The 18,898-nt window shown below is 42.8% G+C and overlaps 3 protein-coding genes across 3 annotated transcripts; 1 reads left to right on the top strand and 2 right to left on the bottom strand.

Annotated features, from left to right (window-relative positions):
- Nucleotides 1-1,401: 1,401 nt before the first annotated feature.
- On the bottom strand, nucleotides 1,402-3,738 carry LOC125764846 (uncharacterized). Its single transcript, XM_049429469.1, has 3 exons — nucleotides 3,090-3,738; nucleotides 2,867-3,028; nucleotides 1,402-1,541 (listed from the first exon to the last, which is right to left on the bottom strand). The coding sequence occupies exons 1-3, from the start codon at nucleotides 3,193-3,195 to the stop codon at nucleotides 1,402-1,404; spliced, it is 408 nt and encodes a 135-aa protein (XP_049285426.1). The 5' UTR covers nucleotides 3,196-3,738.
- LOC125764844 (uncharacterized) lies at nucleotides 1,538-13,376 on the top strand. Its single transcript, XM_049429467.1, has 8 exons — nucleotides 1,538-1,826; nucleotides 4,678-4,857; nucleotides 5,025-5,222; nucleotides 5,364-5,459; nucleotides 5,836-5,934; nucleotides 6,024-6,155; nucleotides 6,227-6,485; nucleotides 6,571-13,376. Exons 2-8 carry the CDS (start codon nucleotides 4,735-4,737, stop codon nucleotides 6,759-6,761), a joined length of 1,098 nt encoding a protein of 365 aa, XP_049285424.1. The 5' UTR covers nucleotides 1,538-1,826; nucleotides 4,678-4,734; the 3' UTR covers nucleotides 6,762-13,376.
- A 29-nt stretch (nucleotides 13,377-13,405) lies between these two features.
- On the bottom strand, nucleotides 13,406-18,825 carry LOC125764848 (coiled-coil and C2 domain-containing protein 2A). Its single transcript, XM_049429471.1, has 5 exons — nucleotides 15,714-18,825; nucleotides 15,348-15,640; nucleotides 14,787-15,287; nucleotides 14,229-14,716; nucleotides 13,406-14,168 (listed from the first exon to the last, which is right to left on the bottom strand). Exons 1-5 carry the CDS (start codon nucleotides 18,487-18,489, stop codon nucleotides 13,865-13,867), a joined length of 4,362 nt encoding a protein of 1,453 aa, XP_049285428.1. The 5' UTR covers nucleotides 18,490-18,825; the 3' UTR covers nucleotides 13,406-13,864.
- Nucleotides 18,826-18,898: the final 73 nt, after the last annotated feature.

Raw genomic sequence — 18,898 nt, 5'->3', positions numbered from 1 at the left:
TTTGGTGCAAAAATGAGGAAAATTTTACATTTTCTCAAACAGGGTAAGGAACTTGGTTCCTCGCATAACTTCTGGCACAGACATCTGAGGGCATGGCCGTCCACGAAAAAAATGTAGCCATTGGTGCCATCTATCGACCACAGGTTAAAGATTGGCGATCCGTTGGATACCGACCGAGTTATAGCTAAAACTTGGCGCAAAAATGAGCTTTATGAAATTTTCTAATTTTTTAATTTTTTTATAATTTTTTATTCTGTTTTTTATTTAAAGCATTATTTGAGTGAAAAGAAACTTATTACAACCAATTGGCATTAAAAAAAATCAATTTTATTTTTTTTGCAAAATTTCTCAAAAAAAACGTAAGGGGTACCCCTTATGAAATTTTCGAGTGGAAATTTTTTTTGAATTTTTTATTCTTTTTTTAGTTTAAAGCATTATTTGAGTGAAAAGATACTTATTTCAACAAATTCGCAATAAAATACATCAATTTATAAATTTTGCTAAATTTCAACTCCCCTTTCAACTCACTATCGCACTATTACTGACTTTGCACATCTCTACTAGAGAGCAATAATATACAAATAATATTGTTCTATTGTTGAATAATCATTTTAATTTATAGTTTATGTATGCCCTTTAATCGCGAACAGCAAATGAAGATTTTCTGTCTCCATGTTATTTGTAATGCGATCGACAGCGATCGATCAATTTATAGGGAGTTTTAAAAATTCAACTTCCCTCAGTATACTGAAAACGTTTGTACCTGGAAGCAGAACTGTGCTGCTGTGTATTACGTGTCACTCAAATTCCATTATACCGGTAAAGAATTCTTGCCTACAATATATTCTAGTTGTGTATATTTGCACAACTATTTTTCCAAGGAAATCAACAAAAGTCGTCGAAGCAGGTAATGGAAAATATGTTAATCAAGTTGAATTCACCTGTCCACTAGAAACGGGCCATTTAAATCCCGTTTCGTTACCCAATTCCACGACAGTACGTAACCGGTCTCTTTACTTCATCGGCCCCCGAAGAACGTTACAGGGCGCTATACGCATGTGCACCGCATGGACAATCTAATATCATCGCATCTCAGGACGACGCACGTAACGCACCAGTTATCTTTCCCTTTTTTTATGCTGCCTTCTTGTACACGCCAGGAGCCAAAAATTCGACATTTTCCGGGAGCGGCACACTTCATGATATAGAGAGAGGGTGAGCGCGAACCACAGAGAGAGAGAAAGAGAGGGTTTTGTGTCCCAAAATTTGTCTGCCTAGCGTATACGTACCCGTTTCGTGACGGATCCGCAGTTTGGTTCGGGAATGCAACGAGCGTAGGACAAACCGTCCCCTACTGGTGTGCTGGTGGTCTATCCGGAGTTGTCCTCGTTGTTCATTCATCTACATCGGTGCGGTACTACCACCGTTGGTGGTCGGTGGTCGGCGGTGGTTATAGTGGCCGTGGCTCGATTGTAGTGTGAAATCGCTGCAGGAATTTGTTTCCAACAGTCCATGTCTCGATCGAATTTCACTTGCTGGTGCTAAATGGAATAAAAGAAACGAAAAACAAGGAAGAAATTACTAAGGCTATTGTGCGTGCATTTAGTAGTGTGTGTGTGAGTGTGTGTGTGTGTGTCGGCCAGTGGAGTAGTAGAGGTGATGGATGGCAGTCGTTTCATCCTGCGGGAAACTTGAAGGAAAAAGGTCTTCCCCCAGACCACTCGACCACGGGAGCAGCTGCTGCTGGTGCCGCAGGAGTAAAAGTTTAGCAGCAACGGCCTGGGCGCAGGCTGGGCAAACGGGCCCCAGTTGTCTGCGGTATCCGGGTGGGTGTTTCGGCCGGTGTGTCAAGCAGTGGAACGTCTCCGGTGATTCGTGATTTTTCTTCCGTTTTTCCGTGGTGGACGGATTTTTTTTTTGCTTTTTTTGCGTTGTTGTTTTGCGGTAGGTAACGCGCGTGGGAGACAAATGTCCGCATCCTCACAAGATCTTTACAGGGGTTTTATTTTTTTGCTGAAAAAAGGAAGTGTACATGCTTGTATGTGTGTTAGTCGTAGCTGATTAAAAGATGCGGAGAAAAGTTATTCGGTCGAGGCTTCGGTTAGGGGGTTTGATACGGGTGGCGTTTCCGACGGCCGACCACGTTCCCATTGACCTAGTACACCTAGCGAAATGGTGCGGAATGGCAAACGGAGATTAGTTCGCCCCTTACCAGATAGCACACTGTAAAAAAATACAACGATACACACGCTTACACTACGCTACGTGTTGTATGTGTGTGCGTGAAAATTTCGTACAAAAAGGGAAAATTCTTACACAGTGACAAACGGTGGAAAAATGCAAAGTGGAGCTACTAAATGTGGCGTTTGGTGCAAACGCAAGATCTTCCAGAACGCAAGGATATCCGCGCTCGAGAACCAATTGATGACCGTCGTCTCGTGCTGCTGGTGTTTGACGCCGTGTGTTTGTGTGTGGCACACTCTCGCTTGCTTCACTGGGGCGAATGGTGATGGTGGAACAATTTTCGCGCGCACCATAACATCATTCATCGTCATTTATGACCACCGCAGCAGCAGAACCGAACGTGCCACAAGGAACCTTTGCCGATGGATGGCAAAAACGGATGGCGACAACACTGGTGACGGTGGTGGGGTTCAGGGGGCTTGGAAAATTGATCCAAGAAGGACATCCGATTGGGCGAGTAGGAAGGAAGGAGAAAGGAAGTGTGGAATGGAAATTGTAGGTCACTCACCACCATTGCGTCCAATTGATGTGGTGCTTCATTCATAAGAAGCATGATCTCTGTTTTTTTTCTCATTCCCCGCATCTTGTGCTAACCATTCCCGCAACTTCCCCCTTTACATACCTTGTGCTGGATGCGAAGAACCCGGGGAAACACGTACCCGGACTGTAACATCTGCACCACCGCCATCGTGGTGTGTGAAGTAACATTTCGACCTTCTGCTCGTAGCACGCTCGCATTCCAGGATGTAGATATGCGTGTAAACTCTCATACGAAACCCGAACACTAGAAGGAAAGAAGGTGCGTTAGTATGCGTAATCTTCCAACAACCAAAAAAAACACGCACGTGTATGTGTGGACTGTGAGTAGACGCATCGACGATGTCTACTACGACTGCTGCTGCTGCTGCTGCTGATGTCCTTTTCGTAGTGCGATGTGCCCCGTTTTTCCATGGAATCCTTTGATTTTCTTACCAATGAATCTCGCTAGATGATTATCGATCTCTTTGCATGCTTTTAGCGGAACTCGCGCGTCTGCTTGTGTGTTTGTGTATGTGTGCGCTACAGGCACGTGGTGTCTTTCTCCGGTGTGTTGCAATTTCTGGTGCCAATTACATTCCGCAACCGTAGTGGGTTTTTTTTTTATTCAATTCCGTAAAAAAAAAACAAGTTTTGCTATCTTGTCCCTTTCATCATCTATGCACGGTACGCTTTGTGTGTGTTAGTGCTGTGCGATCCAACTTTGTGTGTGTGGCTGTGTGTGTGTGTGTTTTTTTTTTAAATTTAAAGCATTCCGTACGGTGCAGCATGTGTGATGTACCCTAGGTGGGTAATGCCGGAGCAGGGGAAATCAATCATCAAACCACCAGCAGCAAAACGAAAACTGCCTGTCTTTTCGTGGGTTTCCGCTTTCGTGACACCTTATAAAGTGTGTGTGTGTGTGTTGCTTTTCGTCTTTTTTCTGTCGTTCCTCGTTGTACGCTGACATTTTCTCCCACCATTTCGCTTTTCCCACATCCTTTTTCTCCAAAACCGTTTCTTTTCCATTTTCTCTCTGTTTGTGTCTGCTTCTCATTAATTGAAACTCACTCTCGCGTGTTGCGATTCTCTCATTTTCTCCCATTTGTAACGACAGTTTTCACACCTTTTGCTCATCTCACTCTGCTGCTGTTACCATATATCCGTGTGGGTGGTGATGGGTGAATAATATTTCCGCGCCTACTGCTCTCACCTTGGTGGGTAATGAAACGCGTTTAAACTCTCACTTTTTTGCTAACGTTCACCACCGCCAGCAAACGGACACGATGGAGGCGCCTAGTGTTTCATCCTTGTACGGGAACGCACACAACGAAGCGCACAATAGCGCTGCGTCTACAGCACACAAACACAAACACACACACTGACACACAGGGAGAGAAGCTTTGTTATGTAAAGCCACCCCGTTTAGTATGCGCTTCGTCCTGCTAAAAAATGTGGTATGCATTGCCCATTCTCCCGTAACGTGTACATTCATATTTATTCACCACACAAATGACAGTGGCAGCTGCAAAAACCGGAAAATGAAAAGGGGTTGTTCATCATTTCCACTAATAGGTTGCATACTGGAAAACACGACCACACCATAAAGCTTTTCACAAGCTCCAAATTCGTCGTCGTTGTCGTCGTCGCTGTCATCGGATGAAATAATTTCATTATTTTTATGCTCACCTTGTTAAAACTTCAAAACATTTCTGCGGGTGGGGGGGATGCGCGGGATGGAATGTCACTCAACAACTTCCCGTGCTTCTCCACCTTTCTTGAAGGGTTCCTGTTTTTCCCACGTGTCCACTACTGCCCCTTTTGTCCGCACCATGTTATGGGTGCACAATGCTTAATTAAACGTGTTCTCCCATTTCCGGCACAGTCTGTAATGGCAATATTTCGCCTTTTTTCCAGCTTTGGCAACCGGACCAGTATCCTGTACGGTGATGGGGGAGGGCCCCCTGACGGGAGATGCAACCACCCCAACGTTACATACCGTCAGTTTCTGATTTATACGGTACGGACGAAATAGAGTTCCTCCTGGACGAAATACGGGATCTCGAACCAGCCTGCTGTCAGCTGGAGGACATCCAGGTATTCATCTTCGTCTTGCTCTTTCCATCCCACCTCCTTCATGATTCTACCCGGTGATGTCTTCCCGGTTCCCAATCGTTTTTTTTTGACATTTTCTCTTTCTAATCTTTTCCACCTGTTTCTAAATGTTCCATCCTTCCCCTCTGATGTCCACTTTTGTCTCGCAGGACTTTGAAATAGCTGGCAGCAGAGCAGGGGAGCTTTCCATATCGCTCGAATCACCGATCGGCACGTGCACGTCCTGGGATTCGCATGCACATTACCGTCAAAGGATAGGGAACACACCGTTACCGTGGGGCGTTGCGCTGCACTGCGACGCCTCACATCTTACCAGCCCGACCGGCATCGTGCGGATACTGCTGGTGGTACGTACCATGAGACACAGAACGGACAAAAAAATTCCCCAAAGAACTTCCTTATATCCCCCACTTCCCCTACTGATAGCTATCTGACCCAAATACCTAATGGTGTGTGTATGTATGTGTGTTACGACATTATTTTTCTAGGTCTCATCCGCCGCATGTCTTGCCTGTGAGTGTTCCGCCGGCACGGTACAGGTCGGTCTGTTTCTACTGCCATTGATTGGACGATTGCGGTTGATGGTAAGTGGACACACTAACGACAGCAAACGAAAAAAAAAAAAAAAACAAACCACGAGCAAGAGTTAAAGAGGGCACTAAAATCCCTCTTTATTTGATAAGCATGCTGTTGACACGTTTAGCGTTTGACACGCGGGTAACAGGATTAATGATGATGGTGCTGATGTGCTAGTGAGTGGCATCCGGATAATATGAAGTAGGGAATTCTGATGTACCGCTCGATTAGAGTGGATCCACATTGTTAAAAAGAGAGAGATTTTAAATGATTTTAATGGAAAACAGTGGCGGAAAACTTGAACTAAAAGGGCTTTTGGGATGAAGGACGTATGTCGACACAGCTTTGTCAGATCGGTAATGGACGTTCTATGCAATTTTGCAGGTTTTTTGTGCCCTGTTCTCCTTGTTAGTAACCTGTTTGATGCTGTTTTTGGATATCTCACACATAGCATTAATGTTTCCCTTCAACTGGGGAAGGTTGGTAAGTAATCGGACATTATCATATTGCTAAAAAAACACCGATCAACGTACTACGTCGTCAACTGATGTCTGCCTTCTTTTTCTCTCCAGAATGCATGGATGTACCTGACGATTGGTTTATTATTTATTGTGGGTTCATCGTTGCTAATACATATGGTATTTTTCGCTGAAGAATTCATGTGGGTGCCAAAGCACTCCAAGGACACACTATTCATATCAGCGGTAAGTTGTAAGAAAAATCAATGTACAAAACAAGGTGGAGACATGGTGAGCATTTTCGTCTTTCGCTTCAGATACTTGGATATATCTGCTCGATCGAGGCGTGCATACTGGCGGCACTAACCAAATGTCCATCACAGTACCGACACGTGATCGACGAGTACAGCGACATGTGCTTGGAGGAGCGCGAACTGAGCCCCATCTGTAGTAATGACATAACGAACCACAACCACACGACGGCTTCGAACGATCTGTCCAACCATCGCAGCTATAATAAAATGGAAACGGGTGATAGCATTACTCCAACGTGTAACCAAAAACCTTATATACCAGGTAAGTGATCTTGCTATTCAAATCTTCCTATTCTTCTTTTCCTATTTCATTTGCTCTTTCTCTCTTTTTCCTCCACGGTTTGTAGTTAAACGTCCCGACCAATCGTATAATCAGCGACCTACCCTAGGTAATATGCAGAAATCTAATCACCGCAATCGTCAGGGTTATCACTATCAACCAATAGCCTCAACTTCCCGGCAAAGTCCGACGTTCGTGCTGGACGAGGATGCACTGCCGGGTCCGTCATCCCGCTCACTCGACTACTCCAGTGCGTGATGCTAGCAGCACTGGAACACTGGAACACGTCCCGAACCTTTCACAGAAACACCGATCGGTGCAATACACATCGTGGTGTTATGGGTTTTTATCAAATCAAATATCGTACACACGTTGGTTTCTCCGTTTCTAGGGACGTTTGTGTCTGTTAAGTATTTCCTATAAGTATTACAGTACATAGCAACGCCAAGGAACGGTGTGCTTTCTCAAGCATAAAGCACCCTTACCTGTGGACACATTTGATCGCGCCACCATGCAAAAGAATACTCCACTACAACCGACTATCCGATGGTGGAAAAAAAAACCCATTTTACAGACGATATAATGTCGTTAAATTTTTTCGACCACATTGACAAAACAAAACGGGTTCGGTGTCACACCGAACACCCGAAAAGGACTACTACGATAGAGCGTGTTTTAAAGTGCAATATTTAATTGTTCTACCATCTCGGTAAGCGCACCAGGCACCTGTTAACGAAGATAAAAGCAAACGACTCTTAAATAGCCAAGGGTAAAAAATATTGGTGCGGGTTTTGCTTCCAGTCAGCTACGTATACTGACAGACATTCTAGCAAATCGAACTAAACACAATACACACAAAACGCTGTAAAGAAACAAAAACACTAATTCCCCCCAAAAAAAAACACTAATTTCGGTACGTTCAAAGATCCACTAAAGTGAAAATAGATTTAGTACCAATTGTTTTTGACCATTCGTGTCCAACTAAGTGATTGTGGTGGTAGTGTCCGAACGGGGTTTTTTTTCGGTTTCTCGAGTAGCATTGTGAGATTTTTTGTTTTTCGCTTTCTGCCATTCTCCCTTTTTGTGCTCCTTCTTCTGCTCTCACTATTATGAACAATCCATGTAAGGTTACTACGATTAGATGATCATCCTTGCACACACGTTCGATTTCGAATTATTCGAATTTGGACTGTATTCCCCGGTTAGAAAGAGAAAACGCCCCAAAAAAAATACAAAACATACTCTAGCGTCCGTCCTTTTTTCATCCATACTAAATGTAGTAGACAGCCAGTGTGCAAATGAAGAATGATATATAAATACATATATTTTTGTACCGACATCTTTTCTGCAATGCCCGTTTCAGTTTTGCTGTTCTCCGCTAGATGGAGCCAGTGCAAATTGTAGAGAACCGCCGTAGAAGAATTAAAAAAAAAAATAGTGCACATTTTGCTAACCGAAGGATGAAGGAAACTGACCGATCGACGACGAAACTGTGTAGTTTCTCTGTGAGAGATTTGTACTTTTGTTTTTCGACTCATCTACTACCGACGTATACTACTCACATGTAGCATTTTGCTTATAGGTGTGGTACCGTTTGCGAAACTTTAGAAACGATATCGATAGTTTTGTGACTTTTCTTCATTTTAAGTTACATCAATCATTTAGGACATTTCATCTTTTCTTTTATCACTCTCTCTTTCTCTCGCGCGCGCTCTCACTCTCTCTTTCTGCCTATCTCTCTCTCTCTCTCTCTCTTTCCATAATCTGCCGTCCAATAAATAATACACAAGTTGCTGTTAGTAGCTGCAAACGTACCGATCATCTTTCGGGCTTTTGTTTCTCTCCCTTTTGCTTAGTAAGAATTCGCAAATTGTGCTCGAATTATACTTCACAGATAGAGACGTGAACATAAGTTTGAAATTGCAATATTTTGTTTTGTTTTAGTACACAATTACTTAGAGATTTGAAGACGCACAATTTCTGATGATCCTTGGGACAATAATAGAACCGTGAATGAACCGTCGTCGTTCGCCATTGGTATCTCCAAAACGAATGATTCGATTGGAAAAAGAAATGATAGACACAAATTCCAGCAATACAGAAACCCCAAATTGATAAGCAATAGATGTTTATCTCGCTTCGTTGCATGTTTTAGTGAGTTTTTGTTTTGTTCATTTGTTCGTTTAGTGTTTATATGTTTGCGGTGGAACACACCAAACTAATAGTGGAAGAAGAGGAGGGAAGAAAAAAAACACTTATAATCGACAATAATCCACACAACAAAACAAAAGGAAGATATACATCCAGACGCGCGCATCACAAAACCACTATATCACAAGAAGATTGGACCCGAACAATACGGGCGACCCATGTCCAACAAGGTGTCACAGACGGTAGCATTGTTAAACGTAGCACTGTTCATAGCACCTCAGTGAATACTTGAATGAAACGTAATAAACACGCCGAGTAATAAAAACAGAAATCGCCACATTCCTACGCCCATACACGCAGCTTACACGCTTGTCTACTTAAAATTGTTCTCTTTCTTTCTCTTTCTTCTTGATCTCTTTTGATCACTATCTTTTTCCCATTTTGATAGTAAATAATTCGTGCATTAGATGTGTTTTATGTTTTTTTTCTCCAGTTTTCAATTTTCAATCAGTTTCGATTCGTTACAATACTCAGGTTAATCAAGTGTTCTAGATGTTGTACTATATACGTTGTTTCGGTACATTAAACCAAAACAAAAATACCACAATAAAAAAAATACTGTTTCTTTCGTTTCGCCCTTTTTTGTTCAATCACGTCGACACTACCATAAGGACCAGTATGCTTAAATCCTGCAGACTGTTACATGAGACAAGCAGCTAGTACTAACGCACAAGTGAATAGTGCACGCACTCTTTGCAGCTACCGAGTAGCAAATTTCTTATTTGCCCATTGTTTAACAGTTGGTCTTACCATGTTTTCCTCTACAAATAAGTTATGATAAATGTACCTTTCATTTAAGCTATCATAATAATCTATGCAACGTGTTGCACTGTACTAGAATTTCTTTAGAGCTTTTTCTTCAGTTCCCTAACACTGTTTTAGTCCATTATGTTCAAAGCAAGAAACATACGAACGCATTAAGAAATGTTTAGTCTTTTAGGAAAACGTTTGTATGTTATACCCTCCTTATTATAATTAGTCGAAATTCAACACGTCAACACGATCTCACGATCACGTATATGAATGGGGGCGAAGGTTACGCGTTGGGGCACCGTGTCTGACAAGTGTACATAGTTTAGTTTTTAGATAGTTTTGCGAGTAATAATAATCGACGAAACGACAAAATCGCGATTGCACACAACCACAGAAACACACACACACACATGACAACAAAAACGACCCCATTTTGAAGCATTCCATGTGCGGTTCATCGAGATAAGCAATTGCAATTGTGGGGTATGCGAGAATGAAAATAGATGGTGGTGCCAGTGTGAAACTAATGAAATACTGCCAAAGAATTTTGCTAACGTAGCGAACACCACGCTACGTCAGCGTTTAGTACTAAAGTTGATAAATTGTAGCGTGCGCGGGGGCACAACTACCGTGTGGCGTACCGCTAAAGAGCGAAGCATTTTGAGCGGTAAAGGAAAAAAGTTGTTCACAAAATCGTAGTAACAAAACGAAGCAAACAAAAACCAATTGGAAAGGAATAGAGAAGATGCTAACGAGCACGTAATTTAGCCGAAGCAGATTAAGACAACTAGTAAGCATTATAGTAGATTTTTTAGTAACACGAATACAGATAGTACATTTTTTCGGAGGATAAAAAAAAGAGAACAAACGGAAGGCAAAAGGCCTCAATGTGCAATGTGCACGGGTACAAGTTTAGCATTTCTGCGAATGTACGATCGTTTCTTTTTAGCGTAAATAATAATAATAAAAAAAAACGTTGATAATTTAGATTTGTTTTTGTTTTGTTTCTTTTTTTTAGACTGGTAGCAAAAGAAGACAAAATTTAAACGACACGAGTGTATGTGCGCAAGGAGTGATAAACGTAAAAACACGGAAAACCCCAAAAATGATGATATCAGTGCGATAGTAGCTGTAAACGCTAGGTTGTTAATTAGATGATGTTTTCACCATTTCCGTTTTAACTGCCATGCAATCCAATTCCGAATCGGCCATAGGAAATATTTTTACAGGGTAAAACGAGGCATGTTTCGTTTCGGGTAATAAAATAAATGTGATTGAAAAGTATTACTGAAAGAAGCAAACATAGCAAAAAGAAAAGAAAAAAACGACAACCAGTAATGGAAAGAAACAAAAAACTTTACAAAACAACAACAACAACAACAAAATGATACTTAAATGCGTAACGGAGCGTAACGATGTACATTAGTACAGAGCGTAAAACTGGAAACGACTCATAAACACAGAAAGAAACACATTCGGAACGATTGAGCCATTGAAGTAGTATTGTAAAAGCAACTAATCATAGGAATAATAAACAAAAAAAACCATAGCCATTTATCGAAACGGAAGACGATGAAAACAGAAAACCATTTTCGGAAAGGAGTAGTGAAAAGTAAAAGAAGGTAAACGAAAACACAGAAGGAGAAGAAAAGAAATAAAAAGAAACACATACACACACAACCATACTGTAGATAGATTTGTTAAACGACAGAGAGCATTAAAGATTTAAGCGAAACTATAAAAACAATTAACAGACATAACAGAAAATCTCATTCCTACAACATTGGTGTTGTATATAGCAAGCAGAAATATTAATGAAAATGATGGTTAAAGCAGCTGGAAAATGAAAAAAAAATATTTAAAAACAAACTGTACAGCGGTACAGCAGCAGAAGGCAGAAGGCAGAAGGCTCATAACGTACCGTAGAGCGCCGTAATTGGATTCAAACCAAAAAAGAAAAGATCATTATTTAAAGAAAAAAAATCCGACATATAACTCACAACTTTGGTAGTTTTTTTTTCTCAATTAAAAAAACTTGTAACTGGTACATTGTTTAATTTATTTTTAAAATTTACTTACCTTTTGTTAGGTAATTCATAAGAATTAAATGCATACAATTGGAGAAATCATGAAAAGAGAAACAAAAACCCCCCCCCGTTGTTAACCGTTTGACGTCAACCATGTAACCGAACATAATCATGGCCTGTGGCATCAATATACAATGTATCCTTGTGCCGCTGTATATTTGGTGGAAATTCATTATGTACGACAGTAAGCAAAAACACACACACACACAAAAAAACAAATAAACAAACAAAAATCTCATAAGCAATTTGAAAATGTCGAAGAAGAAAAAAAAACAAAAGAAACACATAAACAAAATCAAAACATTGTGGGAATGGTGGTGATCTTGCTTTCGGACACAAACAAAAAATCCGAAACAACTAAGAAAAACGGTACAGTGATGATTGCAAACTCTGGACACCAGGCTGGATGTTGAAACGATTTGTTACACACGTTAGTACTTGGTAAACGATACAGTGGCGAATGGCGGAAAGCTACAAACATGCCGATAGGGACAGTCTAGACAGAAAAGGTAGACGCGCTGTTTGGAGAACCGTGATATGTGGAAGCGTTAGTAGTGAAACGAGCAAAACACACTAGCGAACTCATGATACAGGACATAAGAGAATGGCACCAACAAAACGTAAAAATGCGAGTAAAAGCAAACATAACGCAGGTAGAGCAAAACCGATCGACCGACAAAAAGGGTCGATCGGGTGTAAGGAACAAAAAAAGAAGAAGACGAAAACAAAAATGGTTTTTCAATCAAATTTATATAGGGTGAAGTGCCTAATGTATAGACAATATAGTTCCCTATAAATTCTAGCACCGGAGACACAAGAAACTAGTAACCACACACATAACTAAAGGAAAACAAAAGCGAAACAAAATCCACACATCGACAAAGCTCCGTACTAGTGGTGTCTATTCCATTTGCATTGTTTGTTTCGATCCGTCGGCTGAGCAGTTTGGCACAACGAGAATGGAAAATGATTGAATAGAAAATCGAAAGCAAACCGAAACTAACTTCACACAAGCCAAGCAAAGGGCAAGCGCAAGCTGAATAAGAAAATCTTGATGTAACGTAAGCATGTGAGTGAGGGCATATATTGTCGTAGGCGTACTATATGCGTGATCCGTTGTTATCAAACTTTGGAACAAACGGAACATCCAGCAAAACAACCAAAGCGGGAAGATTACAACATTGGTTGGTTCTACCGGTGGGAATCAGTAGGAACCCCATTTCTTACCCATTTCTTTTCCACTCAAACCTTCTTTATTCGCACCCAACTTTTAAACGATTGATATCATTATTATCACTCACTCGAAAGCACCGGTGTTTACATTTTTCTTTCCATTACTCGACACTGTTTTTTGGGCAAAATTTTGTGCAAAACAGCGAAAGATCATTTCACACGTGGTACACCTATATATATTTTACACAACGAACATTACGTGTATCGTGTACCGCTTCGACTTCAAGTGCTCATCATACGATAGATGTTCGGCTCCCCTTTCAAATAGACCGTGTTGAGGTTGAGAAAACCCCAAAAAGGAATGAAGAATTATATTTTTATCAACAATATCACCTACCATGAGGTTGCGAAGGTTATGGTTCTGTGGTGTGAATACACCGGTTGGATGCTAGCAGCAAACAAACAAAAATTCAATCACAGACAGAGAAGCGAAAATAAAAAAAAAACCGAAGGGATTCACCTAATGTCCAAAAATTAAGAAGGTTCGTTTGTTTTAGAACTCGCAACGAAGAACAGGAACACTAAAACAAAACTCGAAAATCATTGTATAAACGAGAAAAATAGACAATTCATCATTCCCAAAATAAAATGGCGTGTGTGTGTTTCATTTTCTTTCTATTCGTTAGCGTTTGGTTTTTGGAAATTCTTTTGGAAAGTTATATTCACTAAACGCTATTCAATAGTCTAAAAAGGAAAGACATGGTTGGGTTTTTTGCTGCTTATGTTCTGGTACTTAGAAATCTGAGGACTGCATTCGCCCTTTTTTCCGTTGGGTATCATTATTTATACTACAAGACTCAGAACATCCAGTTATTGCGGTTGTGCGATCAAGTTCTGGTGGACTATTCACGTCATGAGAAAAGTCAGACATCTGAACTGAAGACAACCCAGTTTATAAGTACTGATAGATCGACTACAAAAATAGATCAGACGAGAGAGAATTAGCCTGCGGTGGAACAAGATGATCGTGGACAAACATTTCTTGTAGACCCTTCTGTTAAGCATCCACATAGCGATATTATAGCGGCCGAGAAACGAAAAAAAGGTATGTAAGTATGAACACACATTCAAAAAATGCTAAACCCTCGGTACAAGCGACATAAGAAATATCCAAACCGAATAAACATTGCACGGATAATCTTTGATGTAAACGCCAAGCCCAAATTCCACCGTAGCTTCCGAGTTCAGATGTATCCCCGTACCCTTCACATGGGCCACAATTGTGGATAAATTATTGTACGGTAAATTGATAGGGAACCCATGCACCTTATACGATATGAACATTTGACTAAACGTCTCACCATGCCGTTCCGTATTCGTCTCCAAGCAAGTATCCCGCTCCAGGCTTATCAGGGTGCTTCGAAGATGGTCACTGATGAAGCTGAAATCGATAAAAAAAAATCATGTCCTTAAGCCATTTTGTTTTTGTTTTTTGCCTTACCGATTCCAAACCGTTTTTCGGTGCGTACGCCATGATGCGATCTTTCGCATTAGCTTCCGCTCAATTGCACGCTGCAGCTCTTTCGCAGGTAATGCCTCCCTAAAGGGAAAGGATACCTCCTGCACACATCCAGCGGGTGGTTCATGGAAGCGATTAAACAACGTACGCCAGTATCCGGATTTGCGCACATCAAGCTGCGTAAGAAACACACGATTCTCCTTCTGAATGTTACCCCAAATATTATCCTGTCCCACAATCAGGTAGATCCGATTCAATGGACAGTAAGTGTCGGTGGAGCTATACTTTTTGCCACTGCAAGGATCGACGATAAAAAATTCTCCTCCCTCTAGCAGCAGCACAAAGGTTGTGTCACCCATCAGGACACTATTGCCAAAGATGAGCCAAACCTCGTAGCCTAGCTGCAGGTAGAAACAGGCCAGCAAAACACCCATATCCTTCGGTGAACCACACATCATCGTAAGAATTTCCTATTTGCGAAGCGAAAGAATCAATTGACAGACTTCGTCATATGGAAATCATCGGTTAGGCAATAGTTACCTTGTTAGTGAGCCATATCCCGTTCAGCTGCGAACATGGATCCACGCTGTAGTGGATGGGAATAAGCGAAACATACCGCCGGATCATGGTTTCGGTAAGCTCGTCGATCGGAAACGGTATTGGCAATGGGCCAAGTAGACGCGTAGCACAGATTCGTTTACCTCCCAGCAAGGTTACCATCGGTGGGACAATAGCACGCGATGGGAACTCATGTCGGTACTCCTCATACCACAGGTAGATACGAGACTTAATCCTTTCCAGCTCTACACACTCCAAGCTGCCCGTATCGAGCGTCGGTCGTTCGATCAATGGTTCCAGACTGATGAATAGCGTCACGTGTGTTAATTCACGCATATCCGGCAAACTGCTACCGGTTCCACTGCCAATAAGCCCTATTGGGTTGCCATAACTATCCACAATTTCTCCTGCTTGATGATCCTGCATTTGACGATCGTAACCAAATAAAATCGGCGGAGTCTTTATCTCAAACGTTCCTTCCAGCTGTAAACAAAACTAGCCGTTAGTACTGTATCGATGCATTAGCATCACATTTGGACATACCCTTTGGTTCAGATAGATCGTACTGATTGGGATGCGTAACTGACCTAGCCATCGACTAGAAATGCGCTGGTACACCTCGGTCGGTCGGGTTCGGTCATCCTCCAGCAGATCTTCCATGTACTCGTCGTACAGATCGATGTGCAAATGCTTCCGTATCTGATCGGTACTACAATCCAGCGGTACCTCCAGCTGTTCATTCCATGTCGGTGCCGTACCATCAGCCGTTGAGGTACGGAAAATGCGATCCTTCAACGATACCGCTATGTACGGTCGTACGTTAGATGTACGAAAAGCTGAACCAGAAGAGAAAGAATGAAAATACTAAATCAAGCCAAAAAAAAACCGCTGCCCACCAAAGTAGCTTACAAAATCGCCCATTCGATGAGGACATGTTGCTATTCCGCCGACCAATCGATCCGCTCTGATAGTCCTCCATACGCATCGGTATACCAAACGCACGAACGATCGTAACAATAATCTTGAACCGTGTCACATCGCTCACCCGTACCGATGCCCGGCTGTTGGGCGACCGGCGGGACGGTTTCAGTGGACGCCGTGGACCGAATATCTCCAGGAAAGCTAAGCTAAGCGATCCGAACGATGGTACCTGATCGCCACCGACCAACAGATTGGCATTGTTCATCTTGTCCTGGTTCAGCACCCGACAGTGATTGCTGATGATGTCGTACACCTTCTGCAGGTATCGCTTGCCACGGTGTCGCTGTAAATCGATCGGATCCGTACCGAGCGTTTCATCGATGATTTTCATCTGCTCTTCGTCCTCTTTGGAGGAAACCGCGATCGCTAGTTCACGTTCAGTTTGAGGAATGAATTTAGCGTCCCTATATTTAAGACTTCGCTGGAACCGTTTACTTAGCAGTATAAGCCGTTCGTTTTGTTCTATTGTCTCAGCGGTACAGAACGCAAGCTTATCTTCGTTGAAATGAAACTCAGATTCATCCGATTCCAGCGGGATAGATTCTTTCGACGGGCGTCGGCTGCGGTCCTGTGTACCATCATCTCTCAATACCCGCAGCAAATCTGCCTCCCTGTCGGCATCGGGTTCGTCCTCCGTTTCCAAAGCACGATCGTCGATCCAACGGCGTAACAATTCCTTCGGCACAACAACTCGCTTTGGTAGTGTGCGACGTTGACTGGGACTCGGAAAGGTTCCATCCGATGGTTCCAACCAACCAATTCTCAGTTCAACCGTACCATTCGTATAACTTTGCGCCTGGTACGGCTTACCAGACGAAAACTGATAGTCCACAGAGTCCACATCCTCATACAGCTCCCCAGTAGCGGGCAGGGGAAGAAAAATCTCCGCCCGCATGCTTTTCAGCATCATTCGATTCTTCTCGTACAGATGCAGTGCGATCGTGTCGGGGATCTTCGTCGTCAGCTTGATGGAAAAGGAGGTATTGAAATCGATCATCGTACGATCATCCAACTGAAAGTGGCGTGCCTTAGTCGATGCTACGTGATTCCCGTCAATGAACAGTTTCAGCTTAAACAATAACTCCCGTCCGGATAGGTGTCCGCTTTGATCTCCCGTTCGGGCACCATCTGGATCGCGCCGCAAAACAATATGTACCGGAGGTTCCCCAGGAGCACGGAAAGTCTCATCGAACAGTGTTTTGAACTCTTTTTTAAGCCTCGACGTGTCCGGTTTTCTAGGCTTCTGCAACGTTGGTGCTGAATCCGACGTGTCCGGTTGCTGTTCGAGTGCCAGATCACGCAGATACGCTTTGTACTCGTGCTTATCGCGAAGATATAGCTCCTGCTCTTCTTCGAGCGTTTCTTTCAGCTCCAGCTCATACCGTTCCTGCCATTCGCTACCATCACGTTCCTCGTCCGTGTCTTGGCTATTAACCGACATCTTCAATCCACATTCCCCTTGGTGCTTTTCCTTTATCTCTTCCCAAAGTTCCAGAAGTTGTTTCGCTAGTAGACGCTCCGTACGTATCTCTTGATAGACGAGATTTCTATACTCTCGACGTGCCATTTTGATTTGAAACGAATCGATCGGTTCGTCCTGTTCATGCAACTCTCCGGTACCGTGTGTTCGAAGTTCGTTCAGTTTCGTCTGTAATGCTTCCTTCCGATTTAGCTTTCTCACGCGATAATACTGTTTGTACAGTTCCTCCAAACGTAAACGCAGTCGCACCACTTCCTCAAAAGAAGGATGCGCATCGAAACGGACCCTTCCGATCAGAATTTTCACCGTACGTTCCATCGGTAAACGGTCCAGCGTTTTGGCAAGCGGTATCGGTTCCACGAAAAAAGGAATAAACGTTTTACTGCAATAACCACGCACACGTGTTTTGCTTTCGAGAAAGCACCGGAAATCGACCATTTCTCCGCTTGCATCGAACCATTCCTCCTGTTCTTCCTCGAGCAGACGATTCATCAGCCGATTCTTGTTGGCCAAACTGACGCACGGCTTATCGCCCATGGGCGCAGGATGTTCTTTTCCGCCCTGCTCAACCGGTGCCGAATCGTTTGAATCGATGACACATATCTCCTCTAGTACCGCACGGGATTCGGGCAACGTACGCGCTGGCTGATAGTACAGTAGCTCCTCATCGCAAAAGCTGTATCTTCGTGTTTTCCAAGGTATGATCACGGTTGTCCCTTCTTCCGTGTTGAAGTATGACGATGCAAGATGGGTAGGAGTGTCCGCCTCATTGGAAGACGATGAACGGGCCGAAGGTGTTTTCTTGTACGCTTCTTCGGCATTCGATTCAATCGGAAGAGCACCAGCTGACTCCGTGTCTTCCGCATCGAAGAATTCTTCGTCCGGTAGTGTATCAGTGAAAAAAAGAATCGCCCTATCAATCTCGTGTAGCAATGGCTTGGAGTTCACACCGTTGACTTCGGACGCCATATTTAAACGCTCGAGGGACGCTATTACTTCCCGTTCTTCCTGGACAAACGTGGGATCTAGTTTTGATTTTCGAACCTTCCGTTCGCGTTCCACTTCATAGGAGGATTGCACCGGTGGTGAAGATGGTACCTTTGCTAACGTTTTCGAAGTGGTTGGTTTACCTCGAACGGATATCTCTTTACCGGACGATCGTCGACGATACCGATGTCTGGGGCGACGTTTTTTCGGCGATTTTGCACTCACAGATTCGTTCATTATTGCGCTCTGAACTATTTCGACTGCTTCACTAGCGTTGTTTACGTGCTATCTTCCGTGGATGTTTTGAGAGAGTTTTGTTTCACGTTTAGTGTAGGGTTTTTGTTTGTGTTTGACGTTAGAACATAGCAACGGTTGCTAGGTAACGTGGTGGATTAATTCAAATGTGTTGGAGTAGTTCAACTGCCCTTTGTGAATCGTTTGTGTGTACTGATCAAGCCGTTTAAAATCCCAAACTTTTGGGGAAGCAAAAGTAGGCGATCACTACAGGGTTTGCAGGGTTCACTTTTGAAGACGCACCGATATGCAAATGGCGGGAACTTTTTAAATCTTATGCTATGCATCCACGTGCTTTACGGCGATCCTGGAATTTTCATGTCAATTTGTGTGAAAGAGGAATGGGTAAGCC

Source organism: Anopheles funestus, chromosome 2RL (assembly GCF_943734845.2).
Source record: "Anopheles funestus chromosome 2RL, idAnoFuneDA-416_04, whole genome shotgun sequence".
Taxonomy (NCBI): Eukaryota; Metazoa; Arthropoda; class Insecta; order Diptera; family Culicidae; genus Anopheles; species Anopheles funestus.
Note: the sequence above shows the minus strand (reverse complement) of the source record. Positions and strands in the feature narration are given on the sequence as shown.